This window comes from Clavelina lepadiformis, chromosome 3, assembly GCF_947623445.1.
Source record: "Clavelina lepadiformis chromosome 3, kaClaLepa1.1, whole genome shotgun sequence".
NCBI classification, from domain to species: Eukaryota; Metazoa; Chordata; class Ascidiacea; order Aplousobranchia; family Clavelinidae; genus Clavelina; species Clavelina lepadiformis.
This window is the reverse complement of record NC_135242.1, coordinates 21,629,293-21,649,350: the sequence shown is the minus strand read 5'-3', so window position 1 is coordinate 21,649,350 and position 20,058 is coordinate 21,629,293. Positions and strand designations below refer to the sequence as shown.

The window sequence follows — 20,058 nt, the reverse complement described above, 5'->3', positions numbered from 1 at the left end:
CAGTGATGTGTAACGTCTCTGCTGTAGGCCTATACTTAAACACAGTCTCTGTATAAAAATGAATACAACTGCTGTATTCAAGTGATGCTAAAGCAAATAATAACAAGGCAAACAAAAACAAGTACACATTGATTTTTAATCACATGTCCAACAAGTCATTGGTCTATATTATTGCAAACTTATGTTGTTTCATCTGCTTGCGCATACATACTCTTCTGCAAGTTCCGAAAAGTTTTCCATTAGTAGGTTATTTCATATCGCTTATAATCTGAAACGTGGTTCTAGTTCGTTGTTGCTCGCCCAACAAAATCACAAGATTCAAATTTTAAACATTTTTGTACTGAGCTACAAAGCCTTCAGAAGGTGAACGGATAAAAGTCAATCGATGCAATGTCAGTTTGTTTCGGGTCGACCGTACTGTTGCGTTGTAGTAGCTTGTTTGGTCAGAGAGACTGTGTTGGTAGTATCCTTCCAGACTATACAACGTCTCATTGCCTTCTAAGATCTACGTAAAATCAACAAAGTGGTGTCAACGGAATTAACTCAAATTAATCGAATTTAAAGTTTAACTTTTTACTTTCACGATGTCGTTCCTTATTTTTGTTTTATCCGTTACTGTCAGTTCAATTCTAGATCCGGTTTCTGTGATAAAATTATACTTGCAGTCGACAATTAACTTATTTGAGTTTATGTCGGGAAAGTAGATTAGCTGCGTGCTTGGTCCGACCGCGTAGTCTTCTACACAAACTAAAAAATAAAGTAAACTTGATGAAAACTAGTAGTGTGTAAAAATCGATCAAAAGTCACGTAAACAATATCACTTACTCGTTTTCACTTCTGCTGTGAAGGTGTTGTTTGGAAAACCAAAAATCGAATGAAAGTACACACGAAGAACGGAAGTGGAAGACTTGATTGTTTGTGGAAAACTATGATTTCCGTTTAATTTTGCCACAATTTTGGTATCATCCATAATCTCGAATCGTCAAAAATATTTACGTTACCAAATTTAGCGAGTCTTAATAAACCTTAGGATGTTACCTTTATTTCCAAACGCATTTTACCTGCAAGAAGCTATCTGAAGTTTGTAAGCTTGCTTGTGTGACAATTAGCTCAACGTGTTTGTAATATTTTCCCGCCTGAAAATTCCAAAAGTTGTCTTGTTCACCGCTACAATGTTTCGATGAGCAGCGCATATAAGACCACCCGCTCATGTTCCCAGGCACTAGGCGAGCGTTCCATCCAGCGTTGGCAACTTATAACAATATCAAAATTTAGTTAACCGTTTCATTGACGTTAGATCGTTTCGGCATGTGCTATAAAATATCCAACCTTCGTTGAACGTTGCGAGAAAACTTCTGTGACCACGTGCAGAACCTTTATTTCTAAATCGTAATCTCAAAACGTCTGCTGATGATACGAGTGTTACGTTACTTCCTGACCCAGTGTATTTTCCCAAACTGAGCATCTGATCAAAAACCTGTAATGTTTTGATGGTGTGTTAGTAACAACTCACAAGTTTAAGGTCCAACGTTACACACTTTACTTCAAATCCTCATAACTAGAATATCTGAATTAGCTGACTGTCTTTTTAATAATCAAACTGAGTTTTTTTAACATTATGTAAGCGTATAAAATGTACAGGCAATTTAAATAAAAATATCATACAAATAAGGCGCTGGTCGTATCCATTTCGAAATCAACAAGATTAAGCATCACATTCATCTTAGTGGCTGCGGTGATTATCCATTCACAGTTGGTGTTTTCCATGTTCGGATAACCAGGAGATAAGAAAACTTGAGAAGAAGAATTGGCAATCAATACTGTCCCACACTTTGGCGTGACTGCAGAATACACGGGGTTCAAAGCGGTCAGCGGCTTAAAAATACTTGTTTTAAGTAAAATTCTTACATTGTCGGTATGTAGCGAAAAATCCTCTTGTTTTTGCAGTCTTTGCCCTGGCTGCAGTGTAATGCAGTTGCAACGTGCTTCCGCTCGAAGTCAAGTGTATGCTTTTCTGGAGACCAGTGACGCGGCCAAAGTTGACGTGACCACTTTTAATCTAACAAAAGAAGCAAAAGTCGGATTGATTGGAGAGAGATCACTGTAAATATATTTCGTATTGCGGGTGTACTAGAAATTATTCTAATAAAGGTATATCTCCATTACTCCAAATATCTGCAACAATTAGTAAAATGCAAGGATTATATCATGAAATTTGTTTATAATTTCTTCACATTCACAAATCCTGTTTTAGTAAACGTTTTCAAAGTCATTCGTATCTTCTTGCCAGGTTGGGCGTGCAAAGTGTAAGTGCATCGTTGGTAAATATTGAAAGGAAAACCTTCGTAGTCAGGCGAGGCAAGCTTCATCGAAGCGGAACCGGTGAGATTGTAAGTGACGTTGCAAGGAACTGAAAAAGATGAAAGTTCATCGACGTTGACGGCAACGTCAGATATTTGGTGACGTATTTATTATATGTTATTGCCGCGTCAATCTGATACCACACACGTTGTCTGTATGAGGCTCTTAATCCAAATGTTCGCCACTCATGGGATAAAAGTTGAATGGCTAGATTGCTTTTGCTGGACACGTACATGTGACTTTCGTTAAAAAAGCTTTGTAGGGCGGATAAACCATCAAAGACCTGGTTAAAATTAGCAATCAGTTTGCAAGAAGTTTACACAAGAACCTCTTTCAGAATTTAACAAATTGATCTAAAGCAAGTCCACCGAAATCGCAAAAATTTATTACATAATTATTTCCATATAAACATAAGAAAAAAGCATAGATTTTGTTTGCAGACAAAGTTAAGTAACATCGTAGCATGAGTAATGCTGGCCTTAAAGTTTTAACACTTAGAAACCGAAAATCTAACGTACGGTAACTACTTATAGATAATCTTAATTTTACCTGCACTTTTTGTCGGTGGACAGATGGTTTTGCCGTGACAATGGACGATATGTTGACTACTACCGCGTAGCCTTCACTTGCAGTTATTTGCCAGAAACACCGTAAAGCTTTGTTACCTTTCTTCGTGAGTTTACACGTCGAAAAATGCTGCCATGCGTCAGATGCATTGCGTGCATTCCCACATGGGGCTCGTCGTGTTGCTAAAAACAGGTGTTTCGAAATAAGTTAATTTTTAAGTCAGTTTGCAGGAAAAACACGAGCGGGTTATGAATGCGAAGTGTATTTTAGATGTACAACAAACAGAAAATTTTTCCGAGCCAATCGATTTATACACAGCTATACTGTTTTGAGTATAGAGAACCAGATCTTGTTCAAACCTGTTCCATAGTTTGCTAGAAACCCGTTTCCGTAAACGGTAGAATTGGTTTGGTACCGCAATGTCAGCATCCCGTGCTGAGACCGTATGGGAACTCCTCTTGCGTTTGTCAATGCAAAACTACCCAGGTCGATGAGTCCGTCGTGTATCTGGAAATGAAATGAAGACATCACACGCATTGTCACGACAAAGCAACATCCATTCTTACTGTTAGCTTGTCGCAGCATGTATTCATGTAAATCTCTTCAAACACAAGAAGCACTTGTTCCCCAGGTGGTGCAGTTACAACCCATGTGCATTCCAGTTCTTTGTCGAACGTTGGCAGTGTGTCTTGAGATGCGTACCCGTAGAAAGGCGGATACAACTTTGGACTGTAATGGCGTGCAGAAGCCACACGTTTATACTCGCAAACTGTTAAACAATATAAAACCGTATATTATGAACATATTATACTATTCTTGCTTTCATTCTTAAACTGACAGCAGCAGTAGTAAAATTTCCTGCACACTGAGTTGAATAAACATCCTCACCATTTCTCCAGCTTGCTCGGAATCCTTTACCTCCGATGTTCTCATCAGTATGATATTCCATGTAGATGAAGCTTTCACCGGGGTAACTCCTGAACGTTCTTTTCACATTGCCCGAAAGTTTTGCAATAAGTTTATCGTTTTCGCTAGTAACCTGTCATAAGCACAGAAGTGCATGTTAAACACCCTTACGCGAAGTTTCAGAAAAGAGTGTGTGTTATGTGTGATTTATGCATGAATGGGCATTTTTTTTTCTGAACAATCCGTGAATATATTTTGAAGGAGCATCAGTAATCTCTAATGCCATACCTCAAGAAAATCACAACATTCTTCGATGTCCACTTCAACAGTGATCTCCAATGTAAAGCCAAGCTGGGCTTGAAATTCGTAGGAGCAATCAACGTCATGAAGTTGCTTAGGATAACCTTGTGATGTCATTACATGAGTTTGTGTTCCATTGGCTTTAAGCACGTGCCAGCACTCCTCTTTAGAACACGTCGAAAAGTTTACGTCAAAATATGTAGAAAAAGAACGGTGTTTTCAAACGAAAACGGCACCCAGAAAACGGCCGATTTAAAGTCGTGATTTGCATAATGAACGATCTGTCGTCATATAAATTAAAAATTTTGAAGCCAATTTCAAAGCAGTTTGAAAGCATACAAACTAATCGAATGATTATTAATTATTATAATATATATTAGTAATTAATATAATTATTTTTATTATTATGACTTATTATCTAAAGCTTTTTTAGTTGCAGCGTGTTCTTATAGTTAAGTTCTAATCTATTCCAATGTCGCTTACCTGCAGACGCGCCCGGGAATACCTTTGCGTTACAATCCATCAAAATACGACGAAGAGGAGTGTTGGGCTCGGTAAAGGTCGTCATTCTTCGAAGCCAGGAAGCGGGGTGACACGTGAAGTTAAACTTTGGAGAACAACTTCCAGGAACCGATCTATAAGGAAGTGAACTTGTTTCGAAAACTTGCAAACATCTGTTTCATTTTGAACAAAATTGAGTTCAATGTGACAAGGTTGTTCACCCACCTGTCACATGCCCAGTGATCTTCCACAAAAGCAACTACAGATTCTACTTCAAACTGCTGCCTGTCTTTCTCTTCTTGCAATGAAAGTGTGAAGCAATCTTCATACTGGCGCCTGAGTGTTGTATTTCTATGAAGACAACTTATTTCAGTGACAGGACCGACGGCATTTCCGCCTGCAAGAGAAAGATGTTTAAGCAAGTTGGTTAAAAGTTGTTTTAACGTTTTGATAAAACGTGCTGGCTATTTTTGAATTAGGTACATTTTATTTAGCTTACCAGTTGGCTGCTGTATGTGTGATGCGTATTCATCAATACATTCGATAGTTAATGGTTTTATCGTTGACTCTGGTCGGAAGATACGCTCAATGTTCATTTTCCAACAACACGCATGGTCATTACCATAAGATGGACTAAATGTGCAAAAGGCAAAATCAAAATTAAAAGAAAGCTTGCATTTCACAAATTGTATGTCCTGTATGTGGCCTTAAAATTCTTCAGCGTATGTTTTTTGTTGGAAATCAAGCTCAGCAACCAGGGCCTTAGCAAGCGCGCTAAGCATCGCGTGGCCCGTGGTCGCATCGCTCGTATTGATCTAAAGCCTGCACTGTTAACAACGATATCTAAATATTCACGAATAACTGAACTTGTACCTGCAAAAATCTGCTTCTGTGGAATGAAACCAGTAGCTATCCAAGACCACAAAATCAACGATTGATTCCCACGACTTGTACATTCTACCCGCCTGTACACGTAGACTTGTTACAATGCATAAATGGTTTTCAAATTGAAACTTATTTAATGCCATGTTATGTCTCTAGATTTATGCTATCTATCAAGCACGTCTCTATAATCATTTTTAGGGTTGTTTATCGCAAAAACATTAAAGCTTGGCCTTTGTTAGTTACCTTCTTTGAAAGACATTTAGCGAAGTAAGGTCTCAGCCACCTCGTTTTCTGTGTTTTCGTTCGTTGTCGTCTCGATTGCAATTCTTCCTGGAATCGGCAACCTAATTAATAAGGTATTAACAGGTTATACGTCATGCTGTCTTTTTTAAATTAATGGCACCGTATTCTTAGAGATTTTTTTTACATTATCTATATGATTAAACACCTTTTCCAGAAAAAGGGTATCTTCTATTAACCTGTCTAAGGTAAAAAAATACTACACACTACCTTCAACTGCGGATAGACAGGCTAAAGCAAGCAAGGTAATGACAAGAACCTTCATCTTCGAAAGCCCTCAACTTAGTGCAAGTGTAAAGTGTTATGAGCTCTATTATTTCGCAGCACATGTACATGCATACACTTTTCTATAATCAATGCACTTCTACCGAATGCCACTGTAAAATAACCAGTAAGACTTCTTCCCTATAGTCTTACTTCAAAACACTCTGTCGTAATGAACAATACACAGCAATCCGATGGATTATGGAACGTTTACTGATCACCTCATTGAATTTGGGTACAACTCTGAGGCAATTTTCGCTAACGTTAATTCCAGATTTCTAACTTATGTTTGATCTGATTGCTTAACGCCTATCCCTGTCACTACACGCTTCGTGGGTTTTGAGATCTGTGCTGTATGATGAGCAAACGAAAGGGAGGGAAGAAGAGAAATTATTATTGAAATCATAATCGACAAATTGTTCATGGTTGACAGTTTTGCAGGGCAATTACGAGAAATTCAGACATGGTTGTACGAATACTTGCTTCAGATATTAAGCCAGCTAAATTAAGACTATAGGGCGCAAAAATTTTTGGATGCAAAAAAAGCTGTCATTTTTAACCAGTTCTTGAGAAAATTATTGTTGTCAATATTGTTACGTTTTACAGTGCAGTACAGTACAGTCTCTAGTAAGTAGGCTATTTCTTATGCAAGCTTTGTAAATGATCTGGTGATGCATAGAATTCCTGCAAATTTGAATAGAGAGTTGTATACAGCGATTGCGGAAATAATTCATTGTGTTGGCAGCAATTCAGTTCTTGCAATAATGATTCGATAAATAAAGTAGGACAATTTATAGCAAATAAATTGATTTCTCACCCTGTTGATACTTCCGTTCGACTGTTTTTGACACTTGGGAAATTTCGGTCATTTTGGCTCGAAGATTACCAATCCAATAGAAATCGCCATCATCAACAGCTTTTTAATTGGTTCCACTTTGCAATGTGGAAAATACCCATATAAGCCACGAAAATTATTTGTTGAAAGCTTGGTTATAATTTAAGTGCGTTTCTTTGAAGCCAATAAAAAGGCCGACGCTGGTAACATGTAAAGGGTAGGTTATACAGAAGCATAAGTGATATTATAATATTGCTAACCATGAATATTACCACTTGTTGGTTGTGTTTGTTTATTACTCAAATTTGTTTCAGAAGTCAAGTCGACTACTGAGGGAAAGTTCAATATGAAGGTTTTTGCTGCAATTGTGCTATTGCTTATTCTTTCAACTTGCCATGGTAAGTCTTTTTATCGGTTTTCTTATCTTGGCAATCTTCTATATGTATGGTTCTAGTTAATGCATATTTACAGTTACACCACAATTTTGAAACAACGCCACAAACATTGTTGTAAAGCTATAATAAACAACATTTTCGATCACCCTTTTCAAAAAATCAGCACAATCGCCGGTTTTGATGAAATAAGTATCTGTTCTGATGTTCAAAATACTTTATAGCAAAAGTTATTAACAGACGCTACAGCGCTTTGCTGATAGGTTGCAGGTTCAATCTACTTATGTTAAACTATATGCTATGGTACAACATTCGTTTGCAGCTTGCCGTTTTCAGCAATATGTGAGCAATAGAAGAAAGGACATATCTTACCGGACTCGCAAGTTAAGGCCAAAATTGGTTAACTGTTTTTCGAGCAGCAAGGTAAACTTTTTCAACCATATTTGAAGAAAATTTGCTAAATTTGTATTATGTAAATTAGCAAAGTATTACGCCTAAAACTAAACTAGGTAAACTAAACGAGTTTGCTTTTAAAAAATAACGGCTTGTTCTAAATCATTGGAAGGCTCGGGCACTGGTTGTACTGTCGAGTCAGTGTAAACTGTTTGCGTGTTATTTTCAGTCATGGACTTCAGCTTTCTACGTTGGCTCGTTCCTTTTGCTATTAATTTAATTGTAGTCAGTTTTATTTGCTACAAAGCGAGATATAGGCTACTGTAGTACATTACAGATGGAAAAGAATAGTCAATTTTCATTCGAATTCTTGGTTTGTAACAATAAAGTCCACTGTACATTACGTTTTTCTCTATCTGGCTATATTTGTTAAATGAAGTCAAAATTTCTTGACTATTTGGCCACCATGTTTGTAGATATGTGGGTTACATTAAAAGATTATGATGTTGTGCTATAACTAAATCAAACCAATTACTGTTTTGAAAAAGTAAGTTAATAGATTTAAACTTGTCTGACTATTACTACACGCTAAAAAGTGAAACTTTATATTTAACACCGTACTAGAAAAAACACTGGAAATATATTGTATTTAGTTGGGAAAGATGTATAAATCTTGGGAATCGATCGTCGATTTTGTGGTCCTTGACACGGAATGGTTTACGAAAACTGAAGACGAAACCTGCGGGTGAGTAAAATTTGAAAATAAATTTTGCATAAGCTATGCACTGTATGTTTAAAAATAAAATTTCTTGACAATAAAAATTTGTATTGTAGAGGAGGTATTAATATGATAAATTATTTTTAGAAATTTGTTGAAACTTTTCTGGGGAGATTCGTTTTGGTTGAAACTTCAGTTTTCATTTTTTCTCTCAGTAAAGCAGCTGGGCGCAACACCCCCACCTGTTGGAAAGAAAGCGTCAAACAATTGCTTCGACCAAACTCAACTCTGTTACAGATTACACTTAAATGCATGAAACAAAGTAGACGGAAAAAAATAAAGCAGCAACAAGAAACAGGTTATTGGTTTTCAAATCATCGACGTTAATTAGCAAAATAAATTATAAATTCGAATAAGTTCATATTTCGATAGCCTAAGGATAAAATTGCAATAATGGATCATTTATTTGTGACGCTTTGCGTAAATTTCAGTTTTCAAGTTTTAAAAAACAAGTAAAAGTTTTATGTTCAACCTAATTTATTTGATTGACTTCTACTCAGCATGTAAATATGTTGAATAATTTGATGTTTAATAGTGAAGGATGGTAAAATGTTTTTTCGGAAGACGTGTTTGCAGCAAAATAAGATTTTAGACAAAAAATACAAGAAATGTATTCAGCGCCAACGTAAAAGAAATGGTGACGACAAAAGAAGCATTGATTTTGATTCGATACTTGCTTTCGTGGAAGATCACTGGATGTGTGACAGGTTCTAAAACGCGCTTAGACTTTCTTTTTACATAAGAATCGTCTGTCATTTACTCAATAGCTATATACCAGGAAGTATGCAACTAAAATTAAATGTAACTTTCAACAAGCACTGTAGTATTTTTAAAATATTTGGGTTACTTCACGGTTTTCGATCATCTTACATCATAATATGTACTCTGCAATAATTTATGCATTTTAACTGTATATTCTGTATAATTATGTAACTTATTAGTATCAACTTGATTATTCTCGAATTTCACGGTTTCTTTTTATTGGACGATATCACTATTATTCATCATATCAGAAAAAAGAAGTTGTCGCCTTAGCATTTGTGTTCATGTTTTCAAGTTCAATTCCGGGAAGCTGTACTCCGAAAGGAAATATTTGCCAGCCTCCCAGTTGGCTTCGACGTTTGCCGACTTTCCTTAACTACATGGGGCCACTAAACCAGCCTTTGTTTTACTGCAATAATGAAATATTTCCCCGTCTTTCAAATGGTGAGAAATGAGATGTAGTGTTGCATGTTATCACTTTATCAGGCTAGATCATCTACAAGAGCACAACTATTTCGAATATAATCCAATCAAAGTTAAAGCGTCGTTAAAAAAGTTTGTTAAGCAAAAAAGCTTTTATGGTAAGCTACATTTCTCATTCGCCTCTTAGCTCACAGAAAATTTATTTTATTTCTAGAATACTGTAAGCATTGGTTGCCAACTTTTGGAACCCGAAAAGCAGTCATAACCTCGCCTGGTTTTCCAAGTCAGATAAATCATGAATTTGACTGTGTATATCATCTCGAAGCTCAATATAAGTTTGGACTGAAAATAAAAGTGGAAGTCGATACCGAAAGTTGTTGTGATTTTGTTACGGTAAGGAAACACAAATTTGTAATTTTGAGGAATCATATTTCAGTAAAAACGTTTAAGTGTAGCTTTAATGCTAAGTGAAAGATGTCTGAGTGAGATAAAATTAGACCTGCAATTAATGGGTGGCGTTTTAATGCTAAATGCAGTGTGATTATAATACTAGCTTTTTATTGCTAAAGCTACCGTGAGTTTATTGTAAATTTTTTTATGTTAATTGGAATCATTTAAGCTTTACCTAAAAAATTCAACCATTCTTGCCGAACTGTCTGGTAATGTAACAAGAACTTTTGAAGTTGATTCCGCCACAAGAGATATTTTTGTCCGATACCACACTGATGAGAGTGGAGCGAGCAAAGGTTTTCGAATTACTCGCAATAATGGTAAGTTTAATGATAAAGTGTATACGTAGTTTTTGTTATGGGACTACAATCAAGATTTTTTAATCGTCCATGGCCCTCTGCACTTTGAATAGAAAGTTGAATTATCAGAAACAACTGCTTGTCAACATAATTATTTAAAAAAAAGAAGTTTACGTCAAAAATTAATTTCGGTAATTGTAATTTTGATTTTTTTCCGTTTTGTCATTGCATTATTGTATTTTATTTCCAACGCGCAGTATGCAAATACCAACACATGGCAAACGATCGTGTATTAATGATACACGCGCCAACATACGCATACCCGCGTGAACCAATCCTTCAAAAGTTTGGTGAAGAAATGGATTGTCAATGGACAATAACAGCCCAAGCAGACCAACAAGTGTCCTTGTATCTTCACAGAATAAAAATGAATGTATCTTACGAACAATTGGAAGTGGGTGTCTGATGATTAATTTTATTCAAAACTATTGTAAATTTGACAATTAAACCTAAAGTTTCTACATTTTTAAACAGATACTTGATGGTTCTGTGAGCCTTGGATACTACACGATAGCAAAAGCAAGCGAGATACCCGTGACGTCCCAGCATGGAAGTCTGACGATAAAATATCACTCAGACTCAACTGTAAGCGGGAACGGGTTTCGAGCAAGTTATCACCCAGGTTGGATTGTCTTCCGTTCTTACAGATCTTTTTGTAACAAATGAGAAATTCTTTTGACCATTATGATAAAATTTTTGGATTGAAATTTTGACAGCATATTATATTCTTACTTTAGCATCTTATTCCTGTGGCGGTAATTACAACGCCTCAGACTCTTGGCAGAACGTTACAGTCAAGCAAAAAAGTCGCGTTGGATACTATCCGATTCTGTGCTTTTCTAAAATCACTTCTTCACCGGGCTACGCCGTTATACTCAATATTTCTTCGACAAACCGTCGCGAACATCAGGACAACTGGTATCATTATGACTGGGTAGAAGTAAGTTGTTTGTGGACAGTGTTATCTTTGACTTCAACTGTCGAAATAAGGTGAATAACTTACAATAATTCTCTTCAATAGATCTACGATGGACCAAAACTACTGCAAAAATTTAACAATGAGACTCACAACTATGTATCGAGTGAAAATCGTTTAGCGATAAGTTACAGTACTCATGACTGGAAAGGATACGGTTATCGGGCTTTTTTCAAGCAAGGTAAGAGATAAGGAAAAATAGAGAAAGATTAGGTTGTTGTACCGTGCATTTTATGTAATGAAAAACTCTCATTTATATATATTTGTTAAGAGTGTTAAAGTTAAATTATAAATTTCTTTTAAGCAGACCATTGAAAGTCTCTCATTTTCAGTTCCATGCAACGTCACTTACAATCTCATCGGTTCCGCTTCGATGAAGCTTGCCTCGCCTGACTACGAAAGCTTTCCTTTCAACATTTACCAACGATGCACTTACACTTTGCTCGCCCAACCTGGCAAGAAGATACGAATGACTTTGAGAACTTTTTCTAACTTCGGATATGTTCAGGTAAAGAAACGTATGAATAAGTCTTACTAAATTTTGGTCGACGTAATTCAATTTTTTTAAATTATGTATAAGTAATTTAAATATTTCTGTCTTTCTTGCTATCTCTATAATGAAGTAGTTGTTTAAATTAACTATATTGCGATTACGCTCTATGAATTAAAACAAAAACACCATCAGCTTAAAATCTTACTCTAACTGAAACATTTTACATTTCCATAGTTTTCTGTTGTAGATATTTAATGGCGACATGTATTTTGGTCGTGCTGATAGAGTTAATAAGACATATCGACTGACATCTACCGGCAGCACAATCCAGCTTCATTACACAGCACCGAAGTCTCACTCTGCTACTAGTCGCGGTTTCGTGACAACTTACAAACAATGTGAGTTCTCATTTGTCAATAACAGCAAAGCGCTTATAATATGATATGATTCTTTTTCATCGAAATGAAGATGTCTTTATGTTTTAGGGAGATCTGAATGTAATTTCGTCTTGGTTGCCAACACTTCTTTTCAACGTTTTTCTTCACCTGGTTACATAGAAGATCTCTCAGCTAGTCATAGTCTTGGACTGTCATCTGAAACATGCGATTGGATAATCACCACTTCTTCCGACAAACAAATCTTACTGAAGATTTTTGACATCAACTTAGATGAGAAAAAACGTGAAGCTTTATATGTAAGTCGATTGTTATTTGATTTTATAACCTATTATCACTATGAGCGATGTAACGTTATTAGTCGATTTGATGTTTCTTCACGCATTTGAGAAGTCAACTGCATTGCGGGTAGATCGCAAAGCTTTTCTGGAATTATTTACTTCTTTCTTTGTATCAGTAAAATGCAAATTAAGAAATTAAAATTAAAACGGCTTTTATGCCGAATTTATGTTAGTACTTCTTACAATACGCCGACTAAAAAACCTATTTTGTTTGTAGGTCTACGACCAGATGATAAGTTTGGGCAAATACAGTGGATCAAGATCAAACCTAACCCTTGTATCAAGTTCAAACGTTGTGAGAATACGACTTAACCGTCGTCAATTGTTTGCTACAAAAGGATTCGTTGCGTCATGCAAAGAAGGTATTAAAAACCTGTTGACCTTTGTAAGCCTTGTTTTGAGCCTATAGGTGCTTTCCAGTTTTCAAAATTAGGTACAAGGTACAATTTTGTTTTGCTATATAGTGGTCAATAGCGGTTGGAATGACCCTGGTGCTTTTGGAGGGATAATTTCATCTCAGACAATGTGCAACTCATCAAGATGTGAAAGTGACCAAGATAGCTTCTGGAATTTGCAGGCCGGATATAATTTCAAACGCATTGAGTTGAACATCATACAACTTCACTTCAATAGTCCAACAAGCTATTTGGAGGTGACTACGCCATGTGTAGACTTCACGGAAATTCATTTTCGTTACAAGTTATATAACTAAATGGATATTTGGAGATGCATTTTCGCAAGATGTCTTTTATTGGCAACAGTTTGATTAGGTAATGGAAAACTCAAAGACAGTTGCTAAGCTGGAAGGTAATTTCAGTCTACCTCAGCGTTTCATATCATCGAAAGATGTTCTTCGAATTTATTTCCATTCAAACGATGGATTGGACCAGTTTGCTGGAAATGTTACAAGAGGTTCTGTATAATTTACATTTGTGATGCAGATCTCCTTCTATTCACTTTACAGTTTTTAATAATTTCCAATTATCATATATTAGTTTGTAGCCGGGAGCTTACTGCAAGATCCAAGAACAAGACGATTTCATTTCTCAATAGAAGGACACCTGAAGAAGTCAATTGTCGGTACAACTTTCTGACTTCACCAGAATCCCGAATTCAAATTTATATTTTTATCCATCTCCACTTTTTTGCTCGTATACAAGTAAGCTTAAGCTCACCAACTTAAAGACCAAGCAAAAACATAGCCAGACTATGATTAAAAAATGTATTGCTTGCATGAGTTTAAATCTAAACTGACTAAATTTAACGAATATTCTCATTCCTATCACATTAGGTTAAATCTTGCCTTGATTTTTTTTTGCAAGCTTAGTTTTCTGATGTTTGTACGATTTAATGGTTATGTTGTTCTACAATTGCACATCATTATAAAATTACAATCATTTTAACATTTTGTTTTTATTTATTCTAATTTTAAAGTTTCTATTTTTAAACATAATCAAATAGTTATAAAAACGGTTGTAATAAAATATTTAAACTTTAATATTTTAGTACACTTTATTGATTACGAAAACATTAAAATACTTTCAGGTCTTAGATGATGACAATTTCCTCTACAATTTCCAAGGATCATATCTTACCGCCTACGAGGAAAAAGCTGTTGTTGTACTGACGTCCACCTCAAACACGCTCACTATTCTTCACAACATGGAGTCACGTTCTTACTCTAGTGGATTTTCAGTCACTTACAAGAAGTTAAAACCTTCTAACAATCCATTGTTACCAATGCAAGTCAAATCGAAAGATACTTGAAATACAATTCTTACACAAGTAGACCAAAATTAATTTGTCAACTCAAAACAATACGCTTGCGTAAATTCATCTGTAAATATTTCAAGTGATTATTTTACTTCATAAGCAAAATTGAATTTAGTTTATCTCAACATAAAGAATACAATCTCACTGTAAATAACAATCTAATCATAAAATTGTATTCTTGCTTGGATCGGGAACATTTGTCTTGAAATATTCCCATTATACAAAATATATACGTATCATAAAAATTTTTTTTGTCAAGAATAGAAATCCCTGTTTCAGTTTTAAAAGGAATCGCAGACGATGTTATTATATTACGCAGACGAAAACTGAAAAAGAGTAGATCTAAGTTATTTGACAATCAACGAGTGGTAAAAACTGCCCATTTCAAGCCCAGAGAGGTTTTTCATCAGCCAAAACGAAAACAATGCCATACACACCAAACAACAAGTGGCCCGCATTTTGCAACTAACTTTAATACTCGGTTGTTGTCGCCACTGAGGTGTTATACACACTTACATAATGTAGACACGAGAAGAGGAGGTGATTTTTTTCTATCGTACTGAGAAATAGCAATTAGAGTCTACACTCAGAAAATCTTCAGTAAACGCAATGAATTGTGATTGGCAAAGGCTATTTTCAGTGATCATGGCAATTCTTACGCAAATAATTTAAGTTAAACAATTTTTATAATATTTGGAATTCCACAATTATTTTTTTCAATTTTTTTAAACATTTAGCTCCAAAATAACCGGAGTGAGAACAGGACATTAACATAACATTCACATATTTTATGAACTAGCCCCATTGAATAGTAATTAGCAAACAGATCGTGAAGCAGTCACGTTATTCAACTTAATGCTTTACAAATACTGTATATATACCGTATGTTGTATAGTGTATATTTAAGAACACATAAACTGTATATTCATCCATGTCCATATGAAATGATGACGTAAACACTGAACCCTGCCTGCTGACCTCTCTTTTCAACTTTGTAACGTCGTTTCCTGTTGTGCTTGGTCTGCGAAGGTGTATAAGATTTTCAAATAACAGCATTCCGTTGCTTGACACGAAAGCTGTTTTAGTTAGAGAAATTTAGCAAAGAGCAGGTGAAACTTAATCTTCTGCAAAACTATAAATATTTATGGATATTTAAGCATGGTTCTGAGAATTGTTACATGTAGCAGAAATATCTCAACACTTTAAGTATTTGGTAAATAAACATGAAGTAGAAACAGTTTTAATGATTTACCATTTGTTGTTATTGTCCAGTTTAGTGATTTATACTTTCATAAATGCGGTAGTGTAACTAGTTGTATGCAAAATACTATGTTGCTTTGAAAACCCGAGTATAACTTATGTTTTAATTATAAGTGCTGTTTCACCAAGTTTGGTTTTAAGCGAAAGTTGTAGTTTCATTGTCGCAATTCAATTTTTGTTGTTGCACTTATATAGTGCAAGCAATATTGCTCTACGTTTTTGTGTGCTGAAAATGTTTGGCCAACACTTTTAAATATAAACCAAGTAGCCAAGTTAAAATTTGCTACAATTGGCAAAATGAAAATCCCCTGAGCAGTTGTAAAATATTCGGAAATATTTAGTTCAGTATCTTTTATGCAAATGAAATTTAACATCAAAAATGTTGTTATTGTATTTAGGTCGCTTGATCTAAATCAACCGTCGGCGTTAAAGAATCGCGCAATAACCAACAACATAAGTTTTTACATAAACCATCAGTTTCCTTTAGTTAAAGATTGAAAATGAATCTTGAAAAATGGATTCTTGTTGCTATTGCTTTGATGTTTTAATGTTACAACTAGTAATAGTAAGTCTACATAAGGCATTGCATCGTTTTACTTAACTTTTTCTTCTTAAGCTTTTGAATTTTTTAAAGTTTTTAACATGTTCTTCCCAGTGCTTTTTTAAAAAAAAATAGCAATGAAAACTTACGTTGGTTGATTGTAGCTTGCAGGTTCCAACAACGTGTGAGAAGATGAGGAAAGGACAAAGCCTTCAGAACTCGGAAACTGAGACCAAACATGGTTAAGTGTTTGTCGAGCAAGGTACTATGATTATTTTAAGTTGATAAGAAATAAAGTTGATGATGTTTTTTAGCAGATACACTTTAGAAATTTTGAAAATAAACAATGTTGTCGCGAAATTTTGTATTTTTTGTAGGCGGGAAAGATATTGTTTCTTGGGAATCAATTGTAAACTTTGCAGTTCTTGATACAAAATGGTTCAAGAAAACTGAAGACGAAAGATGCCGGTGAATGTTTGTGATAGTTTGAAATCGAACGCTCTCAGTAGGAGTGCGCAATAGTTGCTGTAATTAACATTTATTTTATAAAAATGTTTTATTGGTTAAATTTTAACTGTACAAAAGAGAGAATTTACATACCAGCTAAACTTAGAAATAAACGCAAATATTTGTGGAGAAAATTGATGCTCTATACTCCTTATTCCACACAGTAAAAATTCTGGTTGCAACATATGCCATCTGTTGGAAGGAAAGTTTCAAAGAAATAATTCGAGCAAGCTCAACTCTGTTACCGATTGCATTCGAATGCATAAAACAAGGAAAAAGAAAAAAAAATTAAGAAAAACAAAGAGAAAGGTGAAATGAAAGCTTTTAAATGCAGACAAAGGCCAAAAATTTGTAAATTTTCCGTATGTAAATTGATTTGTAAACGTCTAACTTGGAAGTGTGTTCTCGCCAATTTCTCAATTGGCATCTCCAAAATTTCAGAACAAAACTTTATTTTAGTTTTTGTGTTTATATCTAGAAAGAAAGGGCATTTTTGCCTTTAGGAAAACCTGTCTGCAGCAAAATACAAACCTATATGTTGAATACAAGCATTGCGTTAATTCTTTGCATGAAAACCGTTTAACAAACACGAGAGCTATTGACTTTGATCCCATAATTGATTTTGTGGAAAACCACTGGATGTGTTACAGGTAAACAAACAAACTTATGCAAGATGTTGCCTTGTCAAAATTAAAAATAAATGTTGATAAAAAAGGAAAAAGTTTTTGCAGTTAATATATACCCCGGAAAATTTATTTTCACGTGTTCATGCGTGGAAGCTTACTTTCTGTGCTTACATTTGGTCAGATAACGAAATCATAAACTAAGCATGTAATTTGTAGAAGATTTTTAGCTTTGACTTTGCTTTCAACATTAGCTCAATACCTGGAAGCTGTTCTCCGAAAGGCAGTAACTGCCATTCTCCAGACTGGCTTCGACGAACATCTACTTTTGTATCTCGAAGGACGCTAATACGTCGGCAAATGAAACGAAGCAATAATGAAATATTTCCACGTTTTTCATTTGTTTAAGAATATGATGATGCTTTGCTTATTGAAAATGTTCATTTAGTTACAGTATAAAAAATTGGTTTGTTATAATTCTCATATACGTATTAAATTTATACATTATTGATCGAAAATATATTAACAGCTGATTGTATTGTCACGTTGCTGCTGCTTTGAGTTATACCAAGTTGAAATATTTTACTGTATAAATAATCTTTGATGATGTTCATAGTTCATACAATATCAACCATTTCATTTCAATTTAATAAATCAAATTTTATCGTCCAAGTATGTCCAAATCAATTTTTTGGAAGGACTGCATTATTGTTAGGCAATAGCCGGTAAAACAAAGACATTCCCCTATGAAGAATAATTGAATTGCTATACTGTATCTGTTGAAGTAAATCTTCGAAAATTTAGTTGAACTGCAGATTAATTTACACATGATTGCCCATTCCTGCCTTGATAAACAAATAAAACTATATAAGAACTTTGTTTGCAGATGAGTTTTCAATTGGTTTGACTTTTTTATCAAGTTACATATATTTTTTAACACATCAGTTTAGGAGTTTGGAAGGAAACCATTTCATTTTTTATATAGATGATTTTAATTAGCTATAGGCATTATCTTGACATTTACATCTTTAAAGTCTTGTAGAAATAAAACAGCAATGGCGGAAATTGTTATCTATTTTAGAAACCACAAAGTGTGCTATTACCAATCAATAAGATTTAATATCATAGGTTAATCAATTGATAATTAATTAATAGTTATCGCTAGAAATTGTTTTATTTTATAGGTCACTATAGTCGGAAATAATTGACGTCAATTTCAAAAGCTACGAAATTGATTAATACCAATATTTGGCTATAATTTTCCGGTTGGAAATCACCCACGATACCAAAAATACACAAAGCCCTTTAGCGCGACATCCTTTACATGCTAAACAACTGGGTTAAGCTGCAGCCTTACTCATGATTGAAGAAGGCGCTGCATTCAAAGCGGTGATCGCGCAGTGAAAGTTATATTTATCACTTCAAGCTGTTTCGTGACCAAAACTGAAGATCGAAAATGAAGCTTGTTAAATGGATTCTTGTTGCAATTATTTTGACGCATTATCTTGCAACTTGTTACGGTAAGCAATATGTGGTTTATTTGTATCAGCATGCAATATCATGTTTCATCACAATGTATTTTAAACCATATTCTTCAAATTAAAACGTTATAGACTTTTTCAGCAATTAAGTGTATAAGTTTTTAACGTTTCTTGCAAAGTGCAAGAATATGATATAACATTTCGTTAGTTTAATCATAGCCTGTCGTTTTCAACAACTTGTAAGAAGACGACGAAAGGACATTGCTTACCGAACTCGAAAGTTGAGACCAAAAATGGTTGATTGCTTTTCAAGCCAGGTTAGATAATGGAATATTTTTTGTGCAAAAACGCACTGTCTGTTTTGGCAAACATCATTAGCAACTCTTGCAGGGAAACTGGTTTTCAAGAAAGCTCCAATTTAATTATAGGTTGGAGACATGTATAAATCTTGGCAGTCGATCGTAGATTTTGTGGTTCTCGACGCAAAATGGTTTAAGAAAACTGAAGACGAAATATGCGGGTAGATATTGTATTTTTAATACACTATAATGAAATGTACGTCTTATTTTTACCAGCTTTTAAAAATCATTTAAGAAAAGTTTTGTTTGAACTGTTTAACGTATTAATCGTTGTTGTTTAGCCTGGCCTTAACTACTACAGTTAAGTGTTACATAGTTTCTGTACAATTATAGTGTTTAGGATTTTTCTTGGAGCTCTTTGAAACGATTGCTTTAAAGTGTAAGCCAATATTTAAAAAAGGGTGAAACTGGTGCTGTTGGAAAACTAAGATAGAATTAAGCAAAATGCAAAACTTTAGAAAAAAGAAATTTTTGAATTATATTTGAAACAGGGTGTAAGAAACATCTTCAGTGATTCGATAAAAAGAGTTGTAATTTTCCTACAAAATCTCTTGTTTCAAAAATGGGCAAATTTTACGTTCAACATCTATTATATAAAATAACATGTGTCCACACCCGGCTCAGAATTAAAATTATATGCTAAACATCAGAACTTATTAACTATACAGTAGTTATCTTTCAGAAAAGCTGCAGAACGCAACACCGCTACTTGTTGGAAAGAAAGCGTTAAACAATTGCTTCGACCAAATTCAACTTTGTTGCCGATTGCGTTTAAATGCATAGACATAGAGCAAAGAAGACGGAAACAATACAAGTCAAACCAAGGAAATTAG

The 20,058-nt window shown here is 34.7% G+C and overlaps 4 protein-coding genes across 6 annotated transcripts; 3 read left to right on the top strand and 1 right to left on the bottom strand.

The window, feature by feature from the left end:
* Positions 1 to 128: 128 nt before the first annotated feature.
* LOC143448879 (cubilin-like) lies at positions 129 to 6,234 on the bottom strand. Of its 2 annotated transcripts, none has more exons than XM_076948798.1 (20): positions 6,031 to 6,234; positions 5,764 to 5,864; positions 5,509 to 5,600; positions 5,135 to 5,268; positions 4,861 to 5,032; positions 4,618 to 4,769; positions 4,123 to 4,298; positions 3,817 to 3,967; positions 3,495 to 3,697; positions 3,288 to 3,435; positions 2,911 to 3,110; positions 2,509 to 2,644; positions 2,235 to 2,410; positions 1,909 to 2,059; positions 1,666 to 1,841; positions 1,330 to 1,477; positions 1,062 to 1,252; positions 826 to 973; positions 578 to 747; positions 129 to 505 (listed from the first exon to the last, which is right to left on the bottom strand). In XM_076948798.1, exons 1-20 carry the CDS (start codon positions 6,083 to 6,085, stop codon positions 326 to 328), a joined length of 3,060 nt encoding a protein of 1,019 aa, XP_076804913.1. In that variant the 5' UTR covers positions 6,086 to 6,234; the 3' UTR covers positions 129 to 325. The 2 variants fall into 2 exon arrangements, with proteins under 2 accessions (XP_076804913.1, XP_076804914.1); XM_076948799.1 differs by having other exon boundaries at positions 3,549 to 3,697.
* A 1,012-nt stretch (positions 6,235 to 7,246) lies between these two features.
* Positions 7,247 to 14,673, top strand: LOC143450264 (cubilin-like). Of its 2 annotated transcripts, XM_076950736.1 has the most exons (20): positions 7,247 to 7,317; positions 7,634 to 7,734; positions 8,358 to 8,449; positions 8,638 to 8,780; positions 9,018 to 9,189; positions 9,540 to 9,688; positions 9,882 to 10,060; positions 10,287 to 10,437; positions 10,674 to 10,870; positions 10,951 to 11,098; positions 11,214 to 11,416; positions 11,498 to 11,633; positions 11,785 to 11,960; positions 12,193 to 12,343; positions 12,431 to 12,639; positions 12,899 to 13,043; positions 13,146 to 13,333; positions 13,452 to 13,593; positions 13,677 to 13,840; positions 14,227 to 14,673. In XM_076950736.1, exons 1-20 carry the CDS (start codon positions 7,266 to 7,268, stop codon positions 14,446 to 14,448), a joined length of 3,120 nt encoding a protein of 1,039 aa, XP_076806851.1. In that variant the 5' UTR covers positions 7,247 to 7,265; the 3' UTR covers positions 14,449 to 14,673. The 2 variants fall into 2 exon arrangements, with proteins under 2 accessions (XP_076806851.1, XP_076806852.1); XM_076950737.1 differs by lacking the exons at positions 13,677 to 13,840; positions 14,227 to 14,673 and having other exon boundaries at positions 13,443 to 13,564.
* Positions 14,674 to 16,447: 1,774 nt separating this feature from the next.
* On the top strand, positions 16,448 to 17,793 carry LOC143449860 (uncharacterized). Its single transcript, XM_076950187.1, has 3 exons — positions 16,448 to 16,496; positions 17,241 to 17,412; positions 17,640 to 17,793. The coding sequence occupies exons 1-3, from the start codon at positions 16,448 to 16,450 to the stop codon at positions 17,791 to 17,793; spliced, it is 375 nt and encodes a 124-aa protein (XP_076806302.1).
* A 963-nt stretch (positions 17,794 to 18,756) lies between these two features.
* On the top strand, positions 18,757 to 20,058 carry LOC143449859 (uncharacterized). The gene is made up of 4 exons (XM_076950186.1): positions 18,757 to 18,905; positions 19,086 to 19,183; positions 19,295 to 19,386; positions 19,908 to 20,058. The coding sequence occupies exons 1-4, from the start codon at positions 18,842 to 18,844 to the stop codon at positions 20,056 to 20,058; spliced, it is 405 nt and encodes a 134-aa protein (XP_076806301.1). The 5' UTR covers positions 18,757 to 18,841.